This window comes from Cydia pomonella, chromosome 12 (assembly GCF_033807575.1).
Source record: "Cydia pomonella isolate Wapato2018A chromosome 12, ilCydPomo1, whole genome shotgun sequence".
Classification (NCBI taxonomy): domain Eukaryota; kingdom Metazoa; phylum Arthropoda; class Insecta; order Lepidoptera; family Tortricidae; genus Cydia; species Cydia pomonella.
Genome location: NC_084714.1, coordinates 6,356,861 through 6,381,889, shown reverse-complemented (window position 1 = coordinate 6,381,889; position 25,029 = coordinate 6,356,861). Strand labels below are relative to the sequence as shown.

General features: G+C 35.9%; 1 protein-coding gene across 1 annotated transcript; it reads right to left on the bottom strand.

Moving 5' to 3' along the window:
* Positions 1-724: 724 nt before the first annotated feature.
* LOC133523355 (sphingosine kinase 1-like) lies at positions 725-25,029 on the bottom strand. Its single transcript, XM_061858878.1, has 3 exons — positions 23,837-25,029; positions 7,951-8,050; positions 725-3,482 (listed from the first exon to the last, which is right to left on the bottom strand). The coding sequence occupies exons 1-3, from the start codon at positions 24,706-24,708 to the stop codon at positions 2,625-2,627; spliced, it is 1,830 nt and encodes a 609-aa protein (XP_061714862.1). The 5' UTR covers positions 24,709-25,029; the 3' UTR covers positions 725-2,624.

Here is a 25,029-nt window from a genome sequence, read left to right as displayed (position 1 = left end):
TTATTAGGATCTGAACTTAGGATAATATTGAGGCAGTTTTTCTAACAAACTTACCGTTTTTTTTTTACACTTTTGGGGAGTTTTGCACAATGTTTCTTTTCTCAGTCCACCTATGACCAAGTGTCTTTTACGGGTAGAAATTAAAGTGACATCACAAAGTTTGCCTCAAGGATTATTTGGATTTAAAAACTACTCGGTAGATGGCGCTGCAACCAAAACTCCCTATCTATGTGACCAAAGAGAATTTTGAAATAGAGGTGTATTGTCAAAGAAAACTTTGTAGTGACGTAAATTTACTGCTATCTTTCGACACATAATTAAAATTTTTAGAACGGCATTTCACTTTGATCCTTATTCTTTCACTGATATGTGTTCAATTTGTTAAATTCCAAAAAGTGGCGCCATCTTACCGGGCACTACCTAAAGGTTATGGCGCCATCGCTCGAAACGATGCTGCTATACCTTTGGGCTTTGATCTATTAGATGATGCCACTTTTTTATATTTAACAAATTTAGCTCATATCAGTAAAAGAATAAGGATCAAAGTCAAATGGCGTTCTAAAAGTTTTAATTATGTGTCGAAAGATGGCAGTAAATTTACGTCGCTAAAAAGTTTTTTTGACAATAAACCTCTATTTCAAATTCTCTTTGATATGACTTAAAAAGTAAATATTGATGTGACTACGCGATACGCGTCAAAGTACTTATGAAGCAAACTCAGAAATAGTTTTGAATAATAATTTATTGACAACAGTTTCATAAACTTGGAATTTGAATAACATTTATTCACAAAATCCGATGGTGTTTAAAATTCTTGATTAATAACAATTTAATGATATTTCTTTAATAGAGGAATTACAATTCAAAGGCAACATGACTTTGATGTTGTAATCCCAATCTTTTTGGATGACAATCATCCATAGTTCTGGATGAACAAAACCCATTTACCATTTTAACATTATAATTTATTTAACATACCTTTGGAATTGAATTGTTTTATATTTCTTATAAAAATCTAATGATATTAAGCCTTAATTATTGTTACATTAAAACTTGGCTTGTCATAATTGTCAAAAATACATATGTTGAGCTTAGATTCTGTTTGCTTTCCAAATAAGACCTTATTGTTACTGGCATAAGGATTTAATTGTTGTCGGCAAGGAGATCAGTAAACAAAGATCCCGGAGCATTATGCATTTTTCACTTTAGTAGCATTGTTTTGTATTTGTACTAGATTATTAAAACCCATTTACTTCATACTCTACTTATTTATACATCCTTATGTTAAACATTGCTTAAAATCATGAGGAATAGAATTTAAATTGGAAAAACATAACAAAAAATACTTAGTGAATCGTCTCATTCACGAAGACGCGAGCCTTAACTCGTAATGCCAAGTTATTAAAGGTTAGATTTGGATAATCTGCGCGTCATCGTGGATGACACGAACTATAGCAGTGCTTTAAAGTTTCTAAGGAAATGTATCAAGAAATGCTTTAGTTGCTTTTCTAAAACTTACAAACAGTTTTGGTACTTTGTAGATAAATGAATTTAAGTTCATTAATGACTGTTTCTTATTGTTAATTCAGCAAGAACAATACAGACATACTTTGATTACTTTTAAAATAAAACATATTTAAAAAAACTTTCATTTGTGGCAATAAGAAAAGCTGATTAAACTACAAAAACTAACAAAAAGTAAGTATAGGCTTATTAATGTATAATCTAATATTTAATTTAATACATTTGCGCTTATAATTAGGTTACAAAAACTAATACTAAGCCCCCAATAATTTGTAATATGATTAATTAATAAATAAATTAGGCGTCTAACTGGGGTGGCTCTCCCCGCTGCTGTCACGGCAACTTGTAATCGATCACATCGATTGGAATAAATCATTATGGCAGAATTCATTATTATCACAGAAAGTTTTAAACATTACAATAGTTTAAATTACACTTAACAAACCTATTACAAACATAAATTAAGTATTCCCAAACATCCCAACCCAAACCATTGCACTAATTAATTTAATTAGGTCTTAAAACAACATAAAAATCTACAAAAAAGGCAAGTAAACATTACATGTAATTAATTGTAAAACACATTATTTTTACAATACGAATAAATTGGTCCTTGTTGAAATCAAACTTGGAATGAGAGATAGTAACGATGGACGTATTACCGTTATTGCAGTTAACTCCATTAGCTTATCAATTGCTCATTATTTAACTATAAAAATTCTTGAGCAAACTTGTATATCAATTCCATAGAAAGTACCACAAGTAAAACATTTAGAGTGCACGTCTTTTGGCACTTACTTTCGAAGATTCGAAAACATTGACTAGTTGCAATTTTTAACAACTGATACATGCAAGAAATTATCACATATAGCCGTGGAACCAATTTTAAAACATTATGCGTACTTTAAAACTAAATCACTTAAGTTCTTGGAATGTCCATATTGAAATAAAGGCTTTGGTGTGGAATAATTTAGACATTTTCTTAACACAACCATCAACGAATACTTTCTGCGTGAGCGTCGACACTGCGGCTCGGTTAAGTAGTTTAGGTAACTAAAATCAGTCATTTTCAATCCGCTAAGTAGCTAATACTTGTGGTGTTATTTGAGGTCGGGGACGAGGACGTTGACTATGTTGGGGAACACCTCGGCCTGAATGGGCCCGTACTCCACCAGCTCACCGTCCACCGTGAGCGTACCTCCCGGACCTTCCGGTACAATCCTGAACGCACTCACAGGGATCAGCTTTATGTACTCATTGTTGCTCTCCGCGTGGTTGCCATTGTTAATGCCCAGTAGAAACGACAGGAGCTGAGATCGAGATATACCGGCTTTGATGATGAGCATCCACATCACTCCGTCTGAAAGCTGCGAGCGAGGCGCGAAGAGTAGATCTTCACCGATGTACGCTTGGTAGGAAACGTGTACCATGACGAATTCTCCCTGTTCGTGCGTCCAGTGCGCGGGCAGCTGGGACATGAGCGCCGGGAGATGGGGCGCGGGCCCGTGCATGCAGGCGTGGACGGGTGATCGCATTTCAGAGCCGGCACTCGTCACGCTGTGGTACTCGGAGCCTCGTGTGCTGTAGAACGCGCTGCGGCGGGAGTTGACGGAGTACCAGGAGTCTACGCGTTGGTGTCGGCCCGGTCCGCCCGCGGAGCTCGTCCACATATTAGAGTCGTGCTCGTCGCAATCGATGAAGGCTTCTGCGTCGGGCGAATCTAACGCTCCGTCCTGACTGATACTGTGGCTGAGCACTAAAGGGTGTTTGGGCTTGGGGAGGTTACTAATATCTTTGATAAGCGCGTAGCTGACTGTGCCTTTGTACCGCCGAAGCCCTACGATCCTGGCGAGCGCCCAGAGCGCGAACCTCTGCCCGCCGATGGCCCGTAACCGCTCGCTTTCGATGTCGATGTCCGATAGAAAGCCCCACCCGACCGATAGGAAGGAAAACATAATCTGGAAATGAATACATATAATTAGAAACACGTAATAGGAAATTCCGCCTCTACGTAGGTAGGTATTTAGGACTATTGTAGTGATGCAATATATTTATAGCGCATTGGATAATATTGGTCGGAAATGACATTGTATACCTTTTAGTACGTAGGTACGTATATAACAATAGCTTTCCCAAAACTGACTTATTTTGTCGCAAATTCAGGTAATAAGAATACAAGAGATTATTGTGAAGTAAATAATTAAAATACTAATAGTAATCTCTTATAAATTGTGCCTCCTTGCGAATGGGCTGGCAAACAAACTCGACACTATTGGATAAGCCCACGTCAATAAATTAAGATTTGGCGTTCACATTATGTTGAACATTTTAAGTGACGCCGCCCGATCTCTCAACCCATGGATCCCGTGCTTCTTTAGGATACAACTGGGTAAGCTCGGAGCGAGCGACGAGGAGTATACAAATCTAATATATAGGTCTACTCGTCTAATATATAGGTCTACTCGTCTAATATATAGGTTTACTCGTCTAATATATAGGTCTACTCGCATCCGTAAACATTACGGTGGGTACTTGTTTATAGCGGACACACTCAATTGAATAGTGTAACCATATCTGACGATGGCTATGATCTTAATAATGCTTAACAACCTGCATTACGACCCCCATTTCACATAAATCATAATTAGTCCGTGTAAACCATGAACGATAAGATTACACGATTAAGATTAACGCATTTAGTTTGGTGTTTAACTTATAGCAATTGCCTTTGTAAACATTATCCGCGTAGAACTAACAAAGTTTTACCAGCTTAAATGGCAGTGTCATGCTGGAATTAAAAATAGATATCCAGTTTCATAACCGATAATTCGATTATTTTTAGATTAAAATCAATGTATTGATTAAATTTTAGGGTACTATAATACAAGTTTAGGGAAGTTTCCAAAAAGTTCTTGGGAATTTCAGAAAAAAATCACAGGAACAAAGGAAACTTTCATTTTGAAAATGGAATATTTAGATTCCCATACAAAAATAAAATAACTTTCCAAAATTTTACTATGAGGAAATTTAGCAGTTTTAGAAAGTTTCCTACGGCACATCAGGTCTCGTAATAGTACATTACGATACAAGTGCGAAAAATAGGTAATTCGAAACGAGTGGCGACAAATTAAAACACGACCGAAGGGAGTGTTTTAAATCGACACGAGTTGCGAATTACCTATTCGCACATGTATCGTACAACGTTTTACAGTACATATGGCCCTTTAAATGTTCGACACAGTAACGTAATATGCTAATTTTCGCACTAGTGCTATAAAGTAGCACCATATGTACTGTAAACATAGTATTATATTTGGTTTTAGGGGTGCCTTGATTGAATGTTATTTTCGGGTCAAACGGTAATTTATCCACAATGACAGGATTAGTACTGTCTTATAAGTAGTTTATGAGGATCTTACCCGTAATAGCACTTCAATTGGATGCACGTGAAGTAATTTGAATGGACTATCCGTACCGTTATGTAATACCAGGAGTATCTTTGGATCAGAAGGGCTACCGCGAACCACGTTCGACGTGCTGTCTCCCTGTCACACTTACGTGCGAATTTACAAGTGCGACAAAGAGGCAACACGTTGAACGTGGTTCGCGGTAGGTCCTCAGTTCTAGTAAGGATGGTTAGAGGTTATATACTAGTTCCTGCTCCTTGAAAATCCTTGTACTCCTCAACTCGTCTTACAGATGAGATTTCCGAAACGTTTTCCCGATTGCATTGTAATAATAGGGTTGAATCCATCTACAAATCTTAGGGCAGAATTGTATCCCAATAAATTCTTTTGAATTATAAGAACATGTTAAACTACTTTTAGGGGACCTGTAATGACCATATTTTTGTAAATATTGAATTTAAAATATCTTTTGGCACACGTCACGTGACCAAACTCGAAACGTTATTGAAGATTCTGATGACGTCACAACTCTCGGATTGACACTGTTGACAGTTAGGCGATAAAGAACAAATGACAAATGTCAGTTGCCAGTTCGTATCTTCTACGTGTGTATGTAGTTATGTGTCAAACCGTAAACTGTGACGTCACACAATTTTCAAAGAGCGTTTTGGGCGCGAAAGCATCTGTCAAAATATATTTTGTTAATTTAACATATTTAAAGCCGTTTTTAGTATAAAAGTTGAATTTTAGGGCAACTTTTAGTTAATACAGAACGTATTACAAGCGTTTCAAAAAATTGGAAACAACCCTATTACAGCTACAGCTTAGTTTTACAAAGCCTTTTTATATAACAAAGCAGATATATATTAAGATGACATGAAGATGACGGGCGATTTTCCATACAAACGTAGTCCCCATTTTCCTCTCTATTGATATTTGGAAAATATTTATACATAATTTGATGTATATTAATGATAGCTATGCCCTATGTTTGAGTTTTGTATTATTATAAAAATTAGGAGCGAAAAACAGATTTCATAAAATTTTAAATGCTTCTAACTCCTATAATATTGAAAAAATCGAAAAAAATCAAACGTAGGCCCTAAGTTTTTTTTCGAAATTCAAACTATGTACAAGGTAATTGAACCTTACTGCATTTGTTAGTTACCCGGTATTGCACTATCCCCGACCTGGGGCATAGTTGTGGTTGATATACAACGAATTGTGTCCATCTTTTTTAATAATGTTAATATCCAGAAAGGAAAATGAGGCCTACGTTTGTATGAAACAATATTTCGCGCGGCTCCTCCACGTTCGTTTTAATTTACCAAGTTAATATTGTCGACATTTAACTCACTTTCATCGTTTTCGAAAGCCCCATTTAAAGTAAATTATCCTGTATATAACAACATTAATTAACCTTGTTCTTCATATAATTGTTAACATTTTTGAACTAGTTTTACGCGGTAAGAAACATTTAACCGCTTATCTTAATTGTAGGTAAAAGAACATTAATTATAGCCCTCCATTTATTGTTCATAACTATTCCAAATTTCAAATCGATAGCTTAAGTGGTTCTCGAGATATTTAGCGATGTGACAGACAGACAGACAGACGGACGGACGGACAGAGTCGCACCATACGGGTTCCTTTTGTACCTGTTTAAAACCCTAAAAATCATAGAAAATATTTAGAAGTGGAAAAACATTTTCTCTTTATGTATGGACCAGCCGGGCTAGCACATGATTGGCGCGACAGTATCTCGCGGCGTGATAGATTACCCGTCTTTTTCTAACAATGTTAATTAAAGAGGGACGGGTAGTCTATCTCGCCGCGAGATACTGTCGCGCCAATCATGTGCTAGGCCTACAGTACGTGATATACTTCCCTCTTAAGATTTTTAGTTTTATGTGTATTGAATTTTGACATGTTTTGATCAAGGGCAAATGTCATGAAAACTAGAATATATTTGAGGAAATATATAGGTAGTCTACTACCTATATTTCGGTGAGTAAGAGGACAAGTTCTAACGAAGCGGTCGTTTTGTCAATTAGGTTCAATATACTCAATCAAGTAAGTCACTTGAAAGCTTAAACTACTAAGGAATGCATATTTTTTATGAAATTGCGTTTTCAACTATGATCTTAATAGTGAGTAAGAAAGTTACCCTCTTAAGTACAATGGTAATATTTTAGACCAGAAAACTTATGAAAACCTAACAATGGTAAAAAAAATCAATAAGCTGAGTTTCACAGTTCATTAACAGCGATACTTATAAGGCCCTAGCTCAATACAGAAAATTATTGCGAAGTGACTAACGGTCTGCGTTCTTTAATATTTACTTGCCTTTGCTTTAATCAAACTGTTTCCACAATCGCTTGCGGTTTCTCGCTGAGAGAAAAGTTGGTTTCTGCTATCGTCTTTCATTGTTGTACGAGTTAGAGCAATGTTCGTAAATATAACTATTTCAGCCATGGAACGCCCCGCGCGCTACGGCGATGCATAACTTATTCACTTTTTAATAGAAAGTGCTATACAATTGTAGTTACTAATTCAACCTATTTCCGAAGACGTACCAATTCTGACTAACGGTAGCAATCAGCGATAAGTGCGTTTTTATAATAATCGTTTTCCGCGTTTTGTATAATAATATTAATAGCGTTTTTTAATATCTAGTTGTAGTATATTAGATTCTGTTTTAAACTTTGTGCCTTATTGTTATTTTTTGGTTTATTTTGCATGCCAGTTACTGAAATTGTGTGTTCCCTGTGTTTCATGTTACTAACTTATGTACCACATTTAATGCAGAATAAATTATTTACTTACTTACTTCTTTTGCGGGCGATTGTTTTTTGTTAGAAAAAGCGCCATTAGCGCGAACTTGTGAACACCTGTCTGATTATTGCAGAAGAAAATAGTCGATCATTTGTAGCTTTCTCGCCTAACAAGCCTAAAGCACGCATGAAAATTCGTTTCCATAATACATGCGGTTTATCGCTAAGATAACAGTTGTACATACTTGTGTCTTAGTTTCTACTCGAACGACGTCCATAGGCGCCGATTTCCCTCGAGACAGGGCCATGGCCATCCCGGTCAGGTGCTGAGGGATGTATGGTTCACTGAAACAATATAAATAAATAATAAATCAACAATCAATTATAATTAGGTATATAAATACTTATATACATACTCGTAAACCATCTATAACTATTCGAACCCGGCGAATATGTCCAAACACGGCAAACTATTGGAGTAACTATATTTTCTTATGGATATTTTCATAAAAATTACTTGTTTTCATTGCCCTGAAATGTATGTAGTAGCGCCTTTCGCAATCGCAAGGGGAATTCCACCACAACTTAATCTCATACAAAATAAGTTTTTGGTAAACATTTCATTTTTGCTACAAGCTTTTATCGCTGACTGTACTTTTTCTCTACAGGCAACTAATACTCATCGAGACAATTCTAAAAACTCCAAACACAATTAGGTTGCGTTGTTTTATCATAGAGTTTCTATGACCACCTCCTGTCTCCATCATCAGATCAGCTCGATAGTACCATAATATTGCATTGTCACCCAACTTCCATATGTATGCAAATTTTCAGCTTCAGTGGAAGTCGGGAAGTAGGTCAAATTTAACTTGCAAGATTTGACCTGTACATACATAGGTACATTGCAAGTTAATATAAAGCATGTAAAAAATTACGTTACATTTTTGGAGAATAAAGCCCCAAAACACCGCAAGTATTTGATCGATCGATATAATTAATTATCAAAGGTCAGTTACGAAAAGAAGTAGAGACTCACGTCTAAATCACACATACTTTTGGCCGTTTGCCGTAACTACATGCATCTATGCAATGCGCAATACAGGCAAATTGCTGTAGAGATAGGTACAATCACATATTGCTACATTTATGAAAAACTCGCGACAGTTTCGTGTGAAGTCATACCAGACGAGTATCATCATAACGCAAAATAGTACGCAACACAAACATAACAACCGGGTGTATAAGATAGATGACCTGCTGACTCAAGTTTCACAATTATGACGATCAGAGGAACTGACCTACGATTGCCTCTCAAAAATTATGTTTTTCGTACGTAACATACTGTATAAATTTTGGTATTTCATGCGACCATACTTCTGGTTCGTATCGTGGGTTCGAATTCAAACCCCGGTTCGTTCCAAAGAGTTTGCCAAAACTTAGGTATGATAATGATATGCCATTTGATATTTACAAGTTGCTTTTTGGTGTAGGAAACATCGCCGGGAAACCTGCAAAGAAATTCAAAAGTCTGTGTTTTTGTGTGTATTTGTGTCGAGAGAAGCTGTCTCGTATAACGACTAACGAGACAACGAAAGGCCTATAGTTTGTTTAATAACCCTTTTGCAGACACAGTATGTAGGTATTGTAGGATTTGTAGGTACTACATTGACCAATATAATTCCTACTTTACCACTTCGATTTAAGGTTCAATATACACAAAGAGAGCATTGTCTAGCGGCTATTTTGACGTGTCATGCTTATATGATAGAGAACGATTAAAGTTAAAACAGCTGGATGTGATCATTACACAGAGTTCAACGTCTAATTATAAACAAAGGTGCACTTATAGCAGTCATAGTATAAAGCGCTCGAGCATAATAGGATAATTTGCCAGAATGAGATACAATCAGCCAGGTGAATCACTAGGCCAATGTGGAACCATGACATTGAAAATAGTCAAGATATTTGCACGGTTTTATTGATGACACTTTTAAGGGGCTCAGTGGCAACTTCAAAACGGGGTAATTTGGCAACACTTGCGCAGCTTACGCTAATACTAAAACGCTTACCAAGTAATTTTGCTAACTGATGTTGCTTTGCTAAAGCAGAAAATGCTTCTAGTGTAGTATAAATTTCTTATTTTCAAAATTGCCTCGTTTTCGTATTTCCCCAATACACCATACATTTGTGGAAGAGTGCCAATTATCCATCTTAAAGATTTTACGGTCTAGTCGAGCCAGAATTTTACGTGTCCGCCTGTCTGCCCCATCAGGCATTGGCAAACGGTGTGTCCGGCTCCGGTTTTTTGACGCAGAGTTCAACTTATTATACCCTAAAATCTATCGTATTTTTTTAAAGCATTTTCTTCGTTTTGACGGGTAGATACTAAGAGACAGCTCTTCGCCTTATAGATATTTTGACGTGACACGACTGTTTATCAATTTTAATAGGTATATGCTTATATTTGTGCATAAAAATAAAATAATTTGACTATAATACTGCAAAGGTCAAGATAACAAAGATAATTTAGCAATGGCGTAGGTGATAGTAATGGCGTTTGCCTTTACCTTAATGCACTAACTGGTCAATCAGGTTCATGGAAACAAGGTGAGTTTCCTTTACGTCGTTATGGCTAATTGCTTTGGAAATCTTTTAGCGCCCCAGTTATCAGCTGGTGTGATTACTTTGAATATCTAATTCACTTAATAACAATGAAAGAGCAAAATGCATTCAGGCACTGAATTTTCCCTTTAAACGGAAAGCAAGGTTCAGGTGTAATAGTGCATTCAAAACCAGGGTTGCCATATGTCAGGATTTCCCGTCACATGTCAGGATTTTTGGTCCTTTATCAGGATTGTAGAGGAGGCTTGGCAAGTGTCAGGGTTTTTTAGAAACGTCAAAGTTAAAAACGCTTAAAATAATAGTAACTATTACTTATGAAAGCAAAATAATGTAAGTAATCGTATATGATTTATAATTGTTCCATATTTGCCTCGACTTATTTTTCAAACGTATTTTTCAATAAAAAGACACGTCATTAGATCGCTTAGCTTATTTCTTATGCTAAAAGACGAATAACAAATATTACAAAACTAATTTACTCTCAATAAATCAAATAATACAAAATAGAGTAAGTATATTACGTAGTAAATCTTCTGTAAGTTTGTCACTTCGAGTTAAATTAATTCACTTGAATATTCTTGCCTAATAAAACACCATATTGTGATTTGTATACATTTTGTTAAATACCTAAAGAAATAAACTATAGCATATTACATCGCCGGCGCGCACGCCTGCACCTATAGCTTTTTTTTTTTTTGGTTGTTGAATTTTTGATTATTAAGTGCAATTTTGTGTTTGTGTAATAATATAATGTTTATTTAAATGTAATAAAATAATGTTTATTAAAAATTTACCATTTGTATGATTATTGATCTCATCTACAACTCCTATGTATCCAATTTGTATTAAAGCAAAAAAATATGAAAATAACATCATGTATTTTGAGACTTTCAAAATTTTTCGAGATACCTACTCGAGAAACTCAAGAAATCCTGGTCGATAATTCCCGTGCCTCGAGAAATAAAAAAGTCGAGAAACCAGAAACCCTACGCTTGATTCAGTTACCATAACCACACGACTACCACGAGTTGACAATTGACAATTAATTTAGCGACTGCGTGAACTCAATCGCATTCCCTCTCTATCGCACATCTACCAATATCGCACCAATAGGTACAGTCAGCGTCAAATACTTCGTAGCAGTCAAAGTAGCCAAATAGTTCGGTACACCATATATTTAGTATGGTGTACCGAACTATTTGGCCACTTTGACTGCTACGAAGTATTTGACGCTGACTGTACATCAGTGTGAGCAAGTGGGACTGTGATGGAGTTTACGCAGTCGCTAAGGTAACCGTCAATTATCAACCCGTGGTACGGCTACCAGTCATGGCAAATCAGTTTCGTGTCTGATTAGGCGTGATGATTATATTATCATATTAGTTACTAATTATCTTAATTGAACGCTTGCCTCGCCAAAAAAATAGGATTTAGAGCCGGATGTGCATTCAAACAGAATGAGAACCAAACGTATTACAATAATATCGAATAACCGTATCATATATTATCTATTGTTAATTAAGGTGTTGATAGATTATCACAGCAGGCGCCTCCGTGTTACGCAATGTCAGAAACAGTAATGTATTCTGATAGAGGAATTTTTGGTTTATTTATTGTTTTGTTTTAATTTATTCTAGTTATTTAGCTTATAGTAAACGGCCATCTGTTTTTACAAGCTTTTATTTACCTTGCCGTTAGTGTGTGGGTCAAATGGAAGCTAAATTTGTATAAATATTTATAAGTCGGATGATAATGCAATATTATGCTACCATCGAGCCGATCTGATGATGGAGACAGGTGACCTTAGGGAGTCTGTGATGAAACAACGCCACCTAAGTCTGTCTCTGGGCTATAACAGAAAAATCTAATTTCGTAGATTTCGAGCAACTATCTCTGTCACTCTAATTACGCCATAATTAGAGGAACTCGGTGTTCGCGGTAGGCCCTGTGATCGATTCTTTGAATCCGAACGAAAAAGAAAGTAGCAATGGAAGAAGCGCCATCTGCCTACAACAATGGTGAGAAACGCAACTTTGTATAAAGATAAATAATCTTTACTATTAATCGTCTATAGTAATGTCAACGTCCATCATTGTTGCGTCTTTATATTGCGATGGAGAATAATTGACTGATACATTAACAATTGACATTGTTTTAAAGGCAATGGAATTATTGGCAATATTCTACCGAGGATCGTCAACCCATTTGCATTTTACTGTCCGTTCCAAAATAAACTAATGTTGTCTAATACAGCAAACTTATTAACTGACCATCGGCGGTGGATAGTTAACATTGTGGACGACGGTATAATTTTGATAATATTTAAATATATTTTTTATACAAATATTTTATTACAAAAACTTTTTTTTAATCTCTAACCATGCTTTTGACATCGCCATTTAGGCCCAAGTGCCGTTGACTTTAAATTCAAAATTGTACCATCCTACCATCGTCGTAATTAAAATTCAAAATCATACGTCGAAGAATTACAAAACAGCTAGAGACCAACATTTGAGGAGAGCTCCTTAAACTAAAATCTTACTAAACCATTTAAATCTCCAAAACGAGTGATAGGTATTAAATGTTTATACATTGGCAGTGGAAAGCTCCATGGAAGTGACGAGAACGCGCAATCATAGTTCAGGAGGGGACAGGATAGGGGGACGGGGCCCCTTTAAAACAGATATTAGTTATTATAGACAACGACCAAATAATAGTGGTATACCTAATAGTGACGGAGTGACATCAGTGAGTCCAAGCTATGGTCCAGTTGAAAAACGATGACATCTCATATTGTGAGTTATTCCCACTTAGTTACCACCAAATTTTTACCAGTAGTTGGTTTGGAATGGAAGACTTGGAATTTTTTCTCAATTGTTTCCACTGGGAGCAAGTGAGAAAAATAATCTCTGTTGTTACCACTGGTAATAAGTTAGTGGTAACTAGTCGGAATAACCCCATTTAGCGACGGTTAGATTTTAAATAAGGAAGAATTTGGAATTGGCCTGCTTCCTAATAGCAAGTAGACCATAAAAATAAAACTTAAACGTTTTGATACAAATGCAAAGTCAGCAAGCCTTTTTAAACTTATGAGACAAATAATAACAAAATAAAGTAACAAACTTAATATGTCGAGACCATCGAGACGTTTTGCTTAAAATCTAAATGGCTCGTTTTTGGAATTGTTAGGCCAAGTAGGTACCTCAACTCGAAGGACAAAACAATAGGTATTACTTTTTCATTTTGTAGAAAAACAATTTTGCTTAATATGTATGCAAAAAACCTTAAAAATAATATTGAGTCGTTTTATCCTGTTGAGATTTCGGCATACTAAAATCTTATTTATTTATTACCAATGTATCTACATAATAAAGAATGATTCAGAACTGAACTAGTTGTTCAGACACATACTTTATAACAGTAACAGGGTTACCTTAATGTTGGTTAATAGTTTAAAATAAGTTTTTGGCAAAAATTCATTTTTGGTACAAGCTTTTATCGCTGACTGTACTTTTTTCCACAGGCAACTAATACTCATCGAGACAATTCTAAAAATCCCAAACACAATTAGGTTCCGTTGTTTTATCACAGAGTTCCTATGGCTCCCTCCTGTATCCATCATCAGATCAGCTTGATGGTACCATAATATTGCATTGTCACCCGACTTAAATATGTATGCAAATTTACAGCTTCATCGGAAACCGGGAAGTGGGTCAAATTTAACTCGCAAGATTTGTCCCATACATGCTAACAGAACAGGGCAAGTTAAATAAAAGCTTGTAAAAAGGCAATTGAATGCCAGGACTACTCATCGAATAAAGAATAATTATTTTGAAGTACCGCGTGTGGTCGCGAAAACGCCTCTGCCTTAATAAATTAGGGTTAAAAAAATAGGACACTAAAGCGTTGAAGCACTACAAGATAAAGCAAGTTAGATTTTGTATGAATTCACGGCAAAAATATGTAGCGCCGCGTCGGAAGGAAAATAGGCCAGCACGAAATTTGAAATGGAAAATAGTGGTGACTCACTTGAAAGACGGTCACAATCGTTTCGTATTCTGTATGGATAGAATAGGTATAATATGTATAAAGTTAGAATATATCAAAATTAAGATTTATTAGTAACGGAACAGGATCTAGAAAGCAATATCATTTTAAGAGTTATTAGCATTTGGCATAGCTGATTTTTCTAACTAAAGCATTTACCGACAAATTTTGCCATATATTATTTCCAAAACCAATTAATTTACCCGTAATCAACTGTAAATAGTAGTGTAGGAATTATTTTTCTCAAACGCCGTTTGCGTATTAAAAAAAAAAGTTTATCCGTTATAATTAAATATATAAATATGTATAGTATTATATGACATTTATATTCCTCTAGGTTCCAAGGTGCAAACCTAATTACACTCTTCTAAGTAATCTAGTTCTGACTATTCCTGACAGCTTCAACAGTTTTAATCACGTTTTATCGAGCAGCTGGCTATAGATTACAGATTACTCACAACTCGCGATAATAAACAACCAAATCCCCAGAATAAAAATATGTACATGTAGGTGTACAATAATTTGCAATAATATTTTGTCCAGCGCAGCACGCAAAAATACATGGTGTTAATATGACATTGCAATCTTAACGTAAGGCTTGAGTCGACGCTCCCTCGAAGCGGAGCGTTCGGCGGCGCGTGCAGCGTGGCGTCGGCGGCTCCTACACGTTTGCATTTGTTTAACATGCACGCCGCACGCCCCGCCCCGCTGCACGCCCAACTCCACCGTCCACTCAGGCCTTACTCTTGGAAGAGCCATAAGAGCGTCTCACATATTTACGCCCTCCGTTATGTAAGATATTATCGAAGACTGTACCTGTAATGGCTTTTCTAATAGTAATAAAATTTTCTTAATCCATATACAACGGAAACTTCACCAAAACAAGCCAGCTGCTCAGACGGACATCCTCATCATCCATTAAGGATTCCGAAGATATAGTGTTTATTTGATAAGATAAGAAATCAATAACAAGGATTATTGAATTGCCTTTTATATCTCCGATTGTAATGAAACATGGTAACATAAGCAATTATTTTCAATTTATATGCATTGATTCGTGCATTTACGAAACCATTGATTACATTTATATGGCCCATAGCTAATAAATATTGTTCAAAGCTGGTCAATTTTTAGTCACGCGTGCCATAAATATCACGCATTTCTTTTCAGTCTAGCGTAGAACTTAGAAATCATGAACGTAAACTGTATATAGTGGAAACGTTAAAGTCTTATCTCCCTAATTATTGGCCCCTATGTTTTTAAGTATATAGCGGTAGTGACTTCTCTCCAAAAGCCTTTTTCATTTCTCATGCTCTGAAAATAGGTAATTGTTGTTATATGGAATGTACAGAAAGTGATGACGTTTCTGCACTGAAGCATTTTACATTCCAAGTACGTTTTTTTTATTTTACGATAAGTTTTGTTGGACTATTTCCATTCTAATATTTAACTCCCCATTCCATAAATAACGATACTTTTACCTAAATTGTTGATTGAAAGAACCCTTAAGAAGTACTATGTAAATTAATACAAGTGATGTTTTTAGGGTTCCGTACCCAAAGGGTCAAACGGGACCCTATTATGTCCGTCCGTCTGTCACCATGCTGTATCTCATGAACCGTGATAGCTAGACAGTTGAAATTTTCACAGATGATGTATTTCTGTTGCCGCTATATCAACAAATACTAAAAAGAGAATAAAATAAATATTTAAGGGGGGCTCCCATACAACACACATAATTTTTTTGCCGTTTTTATACATAATGGTACGGAACCCTACGTGCGCGAGTCCAACTCGCACTTGCACGGTTTTTTTAATACACATGAAAAGTAGAGTGTTTAACTAGGGTAAGGAGCACCATTTCAGTCTCGGACTATCGACGCTCTCACTGGCTAAGTTCGAGCGCCAAAATACCTCGACAGAAATTAGTGCCTTTCATCCCTTGGTTAATAATCTAATATTCGATTCGCCAATGACTCTACTATACAGGGCTAACTTTTCGGTTTTCGGTAGTTTAGGAAAGTCTCTATCAGATTTTTGGTCCTTTGTCAGGATTCCGTGAGAAATTGGCGAGTGTCAGCGTTTTTAGGAACCTCTACTAACCACTAGAAGCTAGCTAAAAGATCGAAGTTGAAAAGAGAAAATTGAAGTTACTTTTTTGTTTTGCCATATACTTCGCGATTCCTGACTTGACGAATCAAGTACAGATAATTTATGACAACTACTACTAAAAAGGTCTACGCCCAGCAAACATTACACATGTCGACGATTCGATGTAAAATAAGGCAGGCTTTCATATGATGATATGAGAGGAGACGCACGGGAATCAACCAATAGTATTGGTTCTCTTCTCCGCTCCGCTGGATGACGACCAGTGGACCAATGCTATTAGCTCTCCTCTGGATGACGACCAAAGCTATTGGTTCTCCTTTGGATGACCTTCATGCTATTGGTTCTTCGCTGGGTGGCATCACCTATCTACGCCTTAGTGGAAAGGCAGCCTATGTGTATCAATAATATAGGTTTGGTTATATCCAATCCCTCACGCAATACCAATGCTTTCTGCGTCAAATCTTATTCCGTCAATAATTCATTCGCCTCGGTTTCACATGTAATTATATATTACGTGCATGCTAAAAACCAATATATTATACTTTTCATTGCGTGAATTTACAGTACGGTCAACCAATTGGAACCATGGACCTAACTATGTGTAGGGTACGCGGTAAGACCGCTTTCAGTTCGATAATAAGGGGCCTTTCCATGAATCCTCTCTGAATATCATTTTGTCAAGTAGATAAGATAAGATAAGATAAGATAAGATAATCTTTATTGGTAGCGTACTGGTACAAGTCAAAAAACAATTTTGTACAACAAACATACAAATTCCACATTACAGGATACTTATTTCGTACGAAATATTAGTAATGTCAGTTATCCTTAATAAAATAAAATAACAATATTAGATAGCTACCTTTATATTCAAACTGCTTAAAATACGAGTACCTGAACAATGCATTATTAACACACAAGGTCGTGTTTTGATTACCAAATATTTCAAAAATGTATTTTAATGCTTTGATAATATGGTCGTGTTTACATTACATATTCAGAGGTAAATTATGAAAACGCAGTATCAACGCTGATATGCGTTCTAAAATCACATGATAATTATGTTAAGTATAATAGTAATTATAGCTCCTATCGATTAATACTGATAACGTATTGTAACTTTCGATCAAGTCAATATCCTTCTCTTGCCACTAGCCAAGTCGCAGGATAAGATAACTTATCATTATCAATGCGGGAGTTATTCAGATAGGATTACTTAAACAAAAGTTGAACAACTGCGAGAAGTATTACTATTTTAATTTTGTAATTAACTAAGATTATCGAATTGACCGTGTGCCTAATAGCGACACCGTAACTTGTGCTAGTTTAGATTAAGTAGTAAACAATCAGACTTGTGGGTCAAGTCAAGGATGTCAAGATTCGGGTAGGTGTGCGACTGTGCACAATAAAAGAAAATAAAAATAAAATTTCGTAGAAATTAAATAAGTGTGGAATACGGAAAAACAATTGACAAATTGGTTAGTTTACAACGTATGGCCATTTCTTCTTACGTCAACCAAAATGACAAAGTACTAAGATGATGTCACCGACCGGCATGGTCATTCATGGGGGCTCGCAGAATATTTATAACTACTATCGCAGAATATAATATTGTTTGTCGTCAATTCATTAAACATGTTTTTAAACACCATCGCAAAAGATAAGACCCGAAAAACTGTTTAGTAAGTTAGCAGACAGAGTACTACAGAGTAAATAATAAGCAAAGGGCGGCCGATGGATGCAATATGGTGACGAAAGCATAAGATGGATAAGACTTAATAAATTTCGAGTTATATTTATATATAAAAATGTATGCATTTTTTGTTATTATATCAGTAAGTTCCAAATAATGATGAAGTATCACTTTACGAATACGCACCTCTTACATCTGTAGATGTAGAGAGGTCATTTCCCCTGTATAAGTGTATAGTGAACTATAAAAGGAATGGACTGAAAATATCGAATAAAGAAAAATTATGATTAATTATTTCAAGAATAAAACACTAACTTTTTTGAAATTATGTCGTCTTTATTTAAATCGATTTTAGTCGTATTCATATTACGTATATCGTTCAACATTATTTTGACGTAATTTGCATCCGTCAGCCGCCCATTAATAATAAGTATGAATAAAATTTACATATTTACGAGTACTTATTTACTGACAATTTGCTTCAACATATCTGACCGTAGCGTCGCGTCTGGACTTTGACATTTACCTTTAAAAACATGCAAAAAATCTTGTTTACGGATTTTAATAAAATAACTGTTAATACCGGTTATTAAAAAACGGACAGTTGACGTAATTTGTGTACATTTTGGAAAAACTTTAAAACACTTGTAGCCTCTAGTTTTCAATTGTTACATATGTAGGTTCTTCAGCGATAAGGCCGCCTGATGTCTGCCATAGTTTCAGATATGCTTAATTTGTATGTCATTTTCTTTTACATAGTGCTAAGCGATGAAGAATATTTGTATTGTATTATTAGAGTAGGCACCGTAGTTAAATGGGAGTTTTCAGAAGTACACATAACATTTATTTTTTTCGAAAAACTAACACATTTTTCGGTTTTTTTCTACTGAGGATCTAGTGGGGTGGATCTAGTAAATTTAAAAGGCACTTTTCTGACGTTCCATACAAAATGTATGTTTATCTTCACAAGACGGACAAAATTAACTACGAGTACGACGACAACTAATAGGAAGGTAGGTAGGCATGTAGGTGAGTAGGTATTTCACTGTAGCGGCAAGACTGCGTAGCTAGCCTATTTTGATAATATCAAATATTTCATTTTATACCTTGTGTTCCATAAGCTATATTTTTAATGTTTGAGTAGGAGATTCTACATAGGTAAAAAAAAACCCGCAGTCGAGTAACTTTAATACTTTTCACTTATTCATTTTGTGGCTTGGATACTCTCCATAACAAGTGATATATTGTCAGAGATAGGAATCCAAAGTACATTTATCAAAGAGAATAATTGTAGATTTGTGAGAAATATACGTAATCTAAGGTCAGACTTCTACAAGTTACACATGCCGCTATTTCCTGCGATAAGAAACATGTACATATAAGTAAGCATATAACGTATACCTATTGCTGTAATTGTATAGGTACCTCAGCCAAGCCGTTTGAACTAGTAGCCGTACCACGAGTTGACACTTGACATTGACGTTAGCGACTGCGAGCTGCGTAAACTCGATCGCAGTCCAATCTCGTTCACACTGATGTATATGTATTGGTGGGATAGAGAGGGAATGCGATGAGTTCACGCAGACACTAACGTAAATGTCAAACGCCAACTCGTGGTATGGCTTTACGGCTACTGACATCCTTTGTTACATTCCTTATTACAACCTCTATCTATATTATAGATAGCCTACCGAGCTTATAATAAATCAATGTTGTAATTGTAAGTTATTGTAACCAGTAATTTCAATACTTTTGAGTAAGTACCTCGGGGCTTTCGTTCGGTATATACATATGTATAGGACTATGATGGTCGGTTTTTTTAATAATTTTTTTTGATAAAAATGCGACCATGATACCGCCGCTGATGGCGACAGATATGTATACTTCGAACACATTTATAACGACAGCAAGAATGGCATTAAAAAGCCCAGTTACAAAAAAAAAAGGCTAAGAAGAAAATACAGGAGAAGAATGACAAGATGGATCTGGTAAATTTCGCGGGAGTATGCAAGCTGCAAGAAAACGAATACTGTGGAGAGGTAGGTAATTGTGGAAGGCAAAGTTCAGATGTGGACGTTTGTCTTCTTCAAAGAATCCAGATATGATGATGATAATGTTGTTGTGCAACCTTGAACTTCGTCTGTTACTTTGTATCTACAAAGACGAGAAAATTTATGATGTAATGATTACCTATGAATCCTATGATGTCGATTACGATCTCAAATCATGATTCATATGACCAGACATAGAAGTTTTGGTGGCAGAATAATGTGATTGACAAAATGAAATATCGACATGTCCATTGTCGATATTACCTTAACGTTATAGATATTTTTAACATTGTATGAGAACCTAGCTTCAGCGAAATACTTAACACGTTCGATATCTTTCTTTGATATATTGGTGGTTTGCTATTCTTTTGGCACTGGCTACTACAGTTTAGGTTTTTTTATTAATTACTAAATATATGTAGTTAATAAAGGAATTATGTACCGATTTGTATTTGATGTTCATTCTTGTTATTTCTCGGTAATTTACAGCAAGTAGAAGTTACAACTTTTAATTATTAATCTATGACCGACTTATCGATAACAGATTTATCGATGTTTCATTTTATCAAACTCTCGTTTGTGCCACATAATCTTCTATGTCTGCATATGACGTTTACTCGTTATGCAAACGTACACAAAGCAATTTTAACCAATTAGATTGCACCCGCTACATAATACCAGTCAATTATAATTACAGTTTCACATCGCTACATTTGTCATTTACTAAAGTGGGTACAGTCAGCTGCAGAGAAAAGTGATATCAGATATTATTACATTAAGTGTACTCGATGTTATATTGTATAATTAAAGAGTTGCACGCGGACAATGTCGGTAGCTTTTTCATTTAAATGACAATGTGGAGTTATGTACGAAGGTACAAGGAAGTATATAAAGAGGTTTTCAGGGAGTTCAATTGTTTAAGGAGTTACGAACTTGTAGTTCACGGCAATAATGTCTCACTTTTAATTTTTTTATCGATGTCGCAAAGTATTATTTTCGCGAATTTAAACAAAAATATTAAATATAATAATCATCGACTACTAGGTACTTCACACCGGAGGTCATGGGTTCAAATCCTGGGTTGTACTACTGAGTTTCTCGGTACTTAGGTAATGATGATAGGATCTATAGGTCTACCGTTTAACTGAGGCGGTTGGTAAAAAGTTATTATGGTCAGCTACGAAGTGGTTGAAGGCTTGGCAGCATGAAGCTAATGTGTTTTATGTTAAGTAAGTAAAATAGGCTACTTGACCCTTTTTTTTTAATTACGAAAACGATATCGGCCATGTTAAATATTTTAAATTAAAATATGTAGCCATATATATTGGTTTCAAGTCAAATATTATAGAAAATAATCATTGATTGTGCCAAATTTGATATGAGTAGTAGCCTGGTGTACCATGTAAATGTAAACTGTTAGCTCCAAAACTTTCTACTGACTTAGTAAACCACTTCTTTATCAACCGCCTCAGTTTAGTCGTAGGCTTCGCCTCTGGGTTGGAAGGTCAGATGGCAGTCGCTTTCGTAAAACCTAGTGTTTACGCTTAATCTTACGATTAAGTAACTAAATGGAGCCCGGTTTAGGCCGGCGCGGCGAGCGGGGCACCGTGCCGTCGAACTGCCGCTGGCGCCGCCTAGCTCCGAGCGGCACGATCAAAATGTATACACTTGAATGAATCTGTTTTGGACGCCAGCAACGGCCGCTTGCCGCGCCGCCCGTTACTCCGCGTGCGTCCAGTTCGCGGCCTTAGGATACTTGCAGACATTGAAAGATGACGGATTTTTAAGGAAAATAGTGGTTGTTCGTAACATTTGACGTGACCAAGAATACCATGATAACTAATGTTAATATCATAATTGATATACATATACATGACATGTTTTTATGTAATGTGAAACGATATACACAACACAGCTGCGCATACAAGTGTTCATTAAATTTAAGCATTATGCTGAAGTATTCATTCTCACAAGTCCTTGAATTTCTAGATGCTGCTGACTACTCAATATGGATGGTGATTTATGTAGATTACATATTCTTATTTTTCAGTAAAGTTTCGTATTTCTGATATCTATCAAAAATTGTTAAATATATTTTTGAAAATGCTGTTGTTTGTCAACACGATTCTCATTGACATTGTTCATATTTCATTTCAAATTCATAAACAACTTCCTTATATGAACCACAATGTGTGTTGATCATCAGGTAAGTAATAATATAAATAAATTAACAAACTTAATTATCTATTATATACTATACAATATTCCTTTCAACTGTCAACTGGGCCTAAAAGAACACTTTAAGTATCCATAGAGATCAGTTAAGCTGATTAGCATAATTTCAACTCACATGGCAAATATGCTTACATTAAGAAACAAACAGCATATTCATGTGTTTTGTGACTAACATCAGCGCTAAATATGTTTTTTCCCATGACCTTGAAGACTGTGTTCAATTGTACAGAAAATGCTTGGTACTAATAATAAAATACTAGGGAAATTGGTAGGTTACTTATGTGTTACAGTTTTTTTTTTAGTTTTACATCTGCAATAGATTGTTCTGTTATTATTACAGTAAAAAGCAAAAATATCTGCAGTACAGTAATACCCAAAATTTTCCCCGAGTCAAAATCTGGATCAACCCAACTTGGTGTCAAGATATTTTTTCTAGCTAAAATAAATAAAAAAAAATCTAGCTAACTGCGACTAATATCCAAGACATTTTTTTATGATACAGAAGGCAAAGAAGTAGACAAATCGCCTGACGGTAAGAAATTGCTGTCGCCCATGGCCACCCGTAACACCAGAGGGGTTGCAAGTGCTCACCCTGAAGATGGAAGAAGGTATGCTCGTTTTTAGCAGGTTGTATCAATTGGTTGGTGTTTGTATTCTGATGTTTTTAATATTAGGTAATTTTGCTAGATATGACAGATGGCTATGTTTGAAATATTAATTAACAAATTAATTAAATATTTAATTTTTGAATTACATTACTTTCACATGCCAATATTGTTAGAACCAATTATTATTTTCCTCATCTAAGTATTCCAAGTTATTTTAATAACTGTTATTATGTAAGTTTAATTTTTTTTTTGCTAATTGTGTTTTCTTTGTCAAACCTTTTATTAAAATTTTATTTTTCTTTATCCTCATAAGATCTATGCTTATTATCTCTGTAAACATGAGATCTCTGTGCATATTGCAGATTTTAATAGTATTTTATTTTGTTTATCTGGCTATCTGTAAACTGCATACTAAGATAGTTCATACTAATTTACCTATTTTCTTAAGGTGTTTGCCAATAGTATCCATAGTGACGGCCATTCTACAATATCAGAAGTCTTAAATTTGTATGCAAAGCATGGCTATAGCCATTACCACTGGCATATTAGGCTACAATCAAACATTTTTACTTTAGTTCAGGCTTACCTAAGCTGCTTCTTACATAAGTTTTGTCAGCAAAAGTGAAAGTCTTCATGCTAACAATAAACAAAGTTATGTAGAAAATTATATCCAATTGGATTCTTGTAGGATTCCCTTTTTCTGCAGAAAATTGTCAATGTATTTTTTTGTATGTATGGACAACATGCTTAAAGTTGTACTTACTTGTATAAATGGCAAATAGTCCTGGCCAGTCCATTGCCAGAGCCGCAAGGCAGGATCGCGAGTGGCACTTCCGCCAAGGCCTGCTGCCAGTCCAGCCTCTCGAACATTCCATTCAGGATTTCGAACAACACGCCATCGCCCCCCACAGCCACGATCCCGCGCCAACCATACACATTCCTCGTACGAACGAACTCCCGGGCGTACTGGGCGTATTTAGTCACGTGGAGATCATACGGAATCTCTCCCTCCTGCAGAATAGGTGCCACTTTCGTCTGAAACAGCTCCCGCGCTTTCCCCGGCCCCGACTTAGGGTTCAACAATATCAACAGCTTCTTATCGTTCGCGGGCGGAACATAAGTGATCGGCTGACCCGCTATCAGACACTTTATTGTCGATCTCCACTTCTGCGCCTCTTTGTTATTATCTTCGTACTTATCAAACGATCTGAACCGCAACGTTATTGTTGTTCTCTCCCTTTTCATAGTGCGGCGGCTCCGTTTCAAAATATAGGCGTAGATGTACAGGTACGCGCTGATATCGTTCTCGTCGAGATCACCGCTGTTTTCCTCGACGACCTTGAGCTGCTGCTGGCTTACGAAACTGCACACGCAGGATCCTGCCCCGGGTCGTCGTCTTTTGCTCCTCATACACTTGCTGCCGACGATGTCGCGCAGCAGGATCGTTTGCTCTTTCGAGTTCCCATCTGTTTCTTTTGTTAACGTTAACCCTTTGGACGTAAGCTGTACTCGAAACACTGAATTTTTTTTCGAAAGAATATAGAATGTTTCTTCAAGGTAAACATGCTCCCTCGATTCGGCATGTTCATCTCCTACGCCGTTTGACACGTCCTTCTCGAGTCTCGGATCCGCCATGACTGATTTTTTTTTATTCAATTTCGTTTACTCTCAATCAGCAACAAAAACAAACGTCACAAAATTTTTATAACTTCGTACAGACACAAGCACCGTACTAAAAACATTCGTATTACAGGTTAACCAACAAAACAAATTTAGTGAAATCTTAAGTCACAATTGGCACTAAGCAATAGTTTATGACGGTTTAAACATTACCTCAAACATAGCCGTATATCATAGAGTTGCCATTATTAGATAATTCCTACAATTTTTGGTTTTAATACAGAATTTTATAAATTCCATGAATGCAAAAGTAACCAAATGCCAGTATCGTATTGC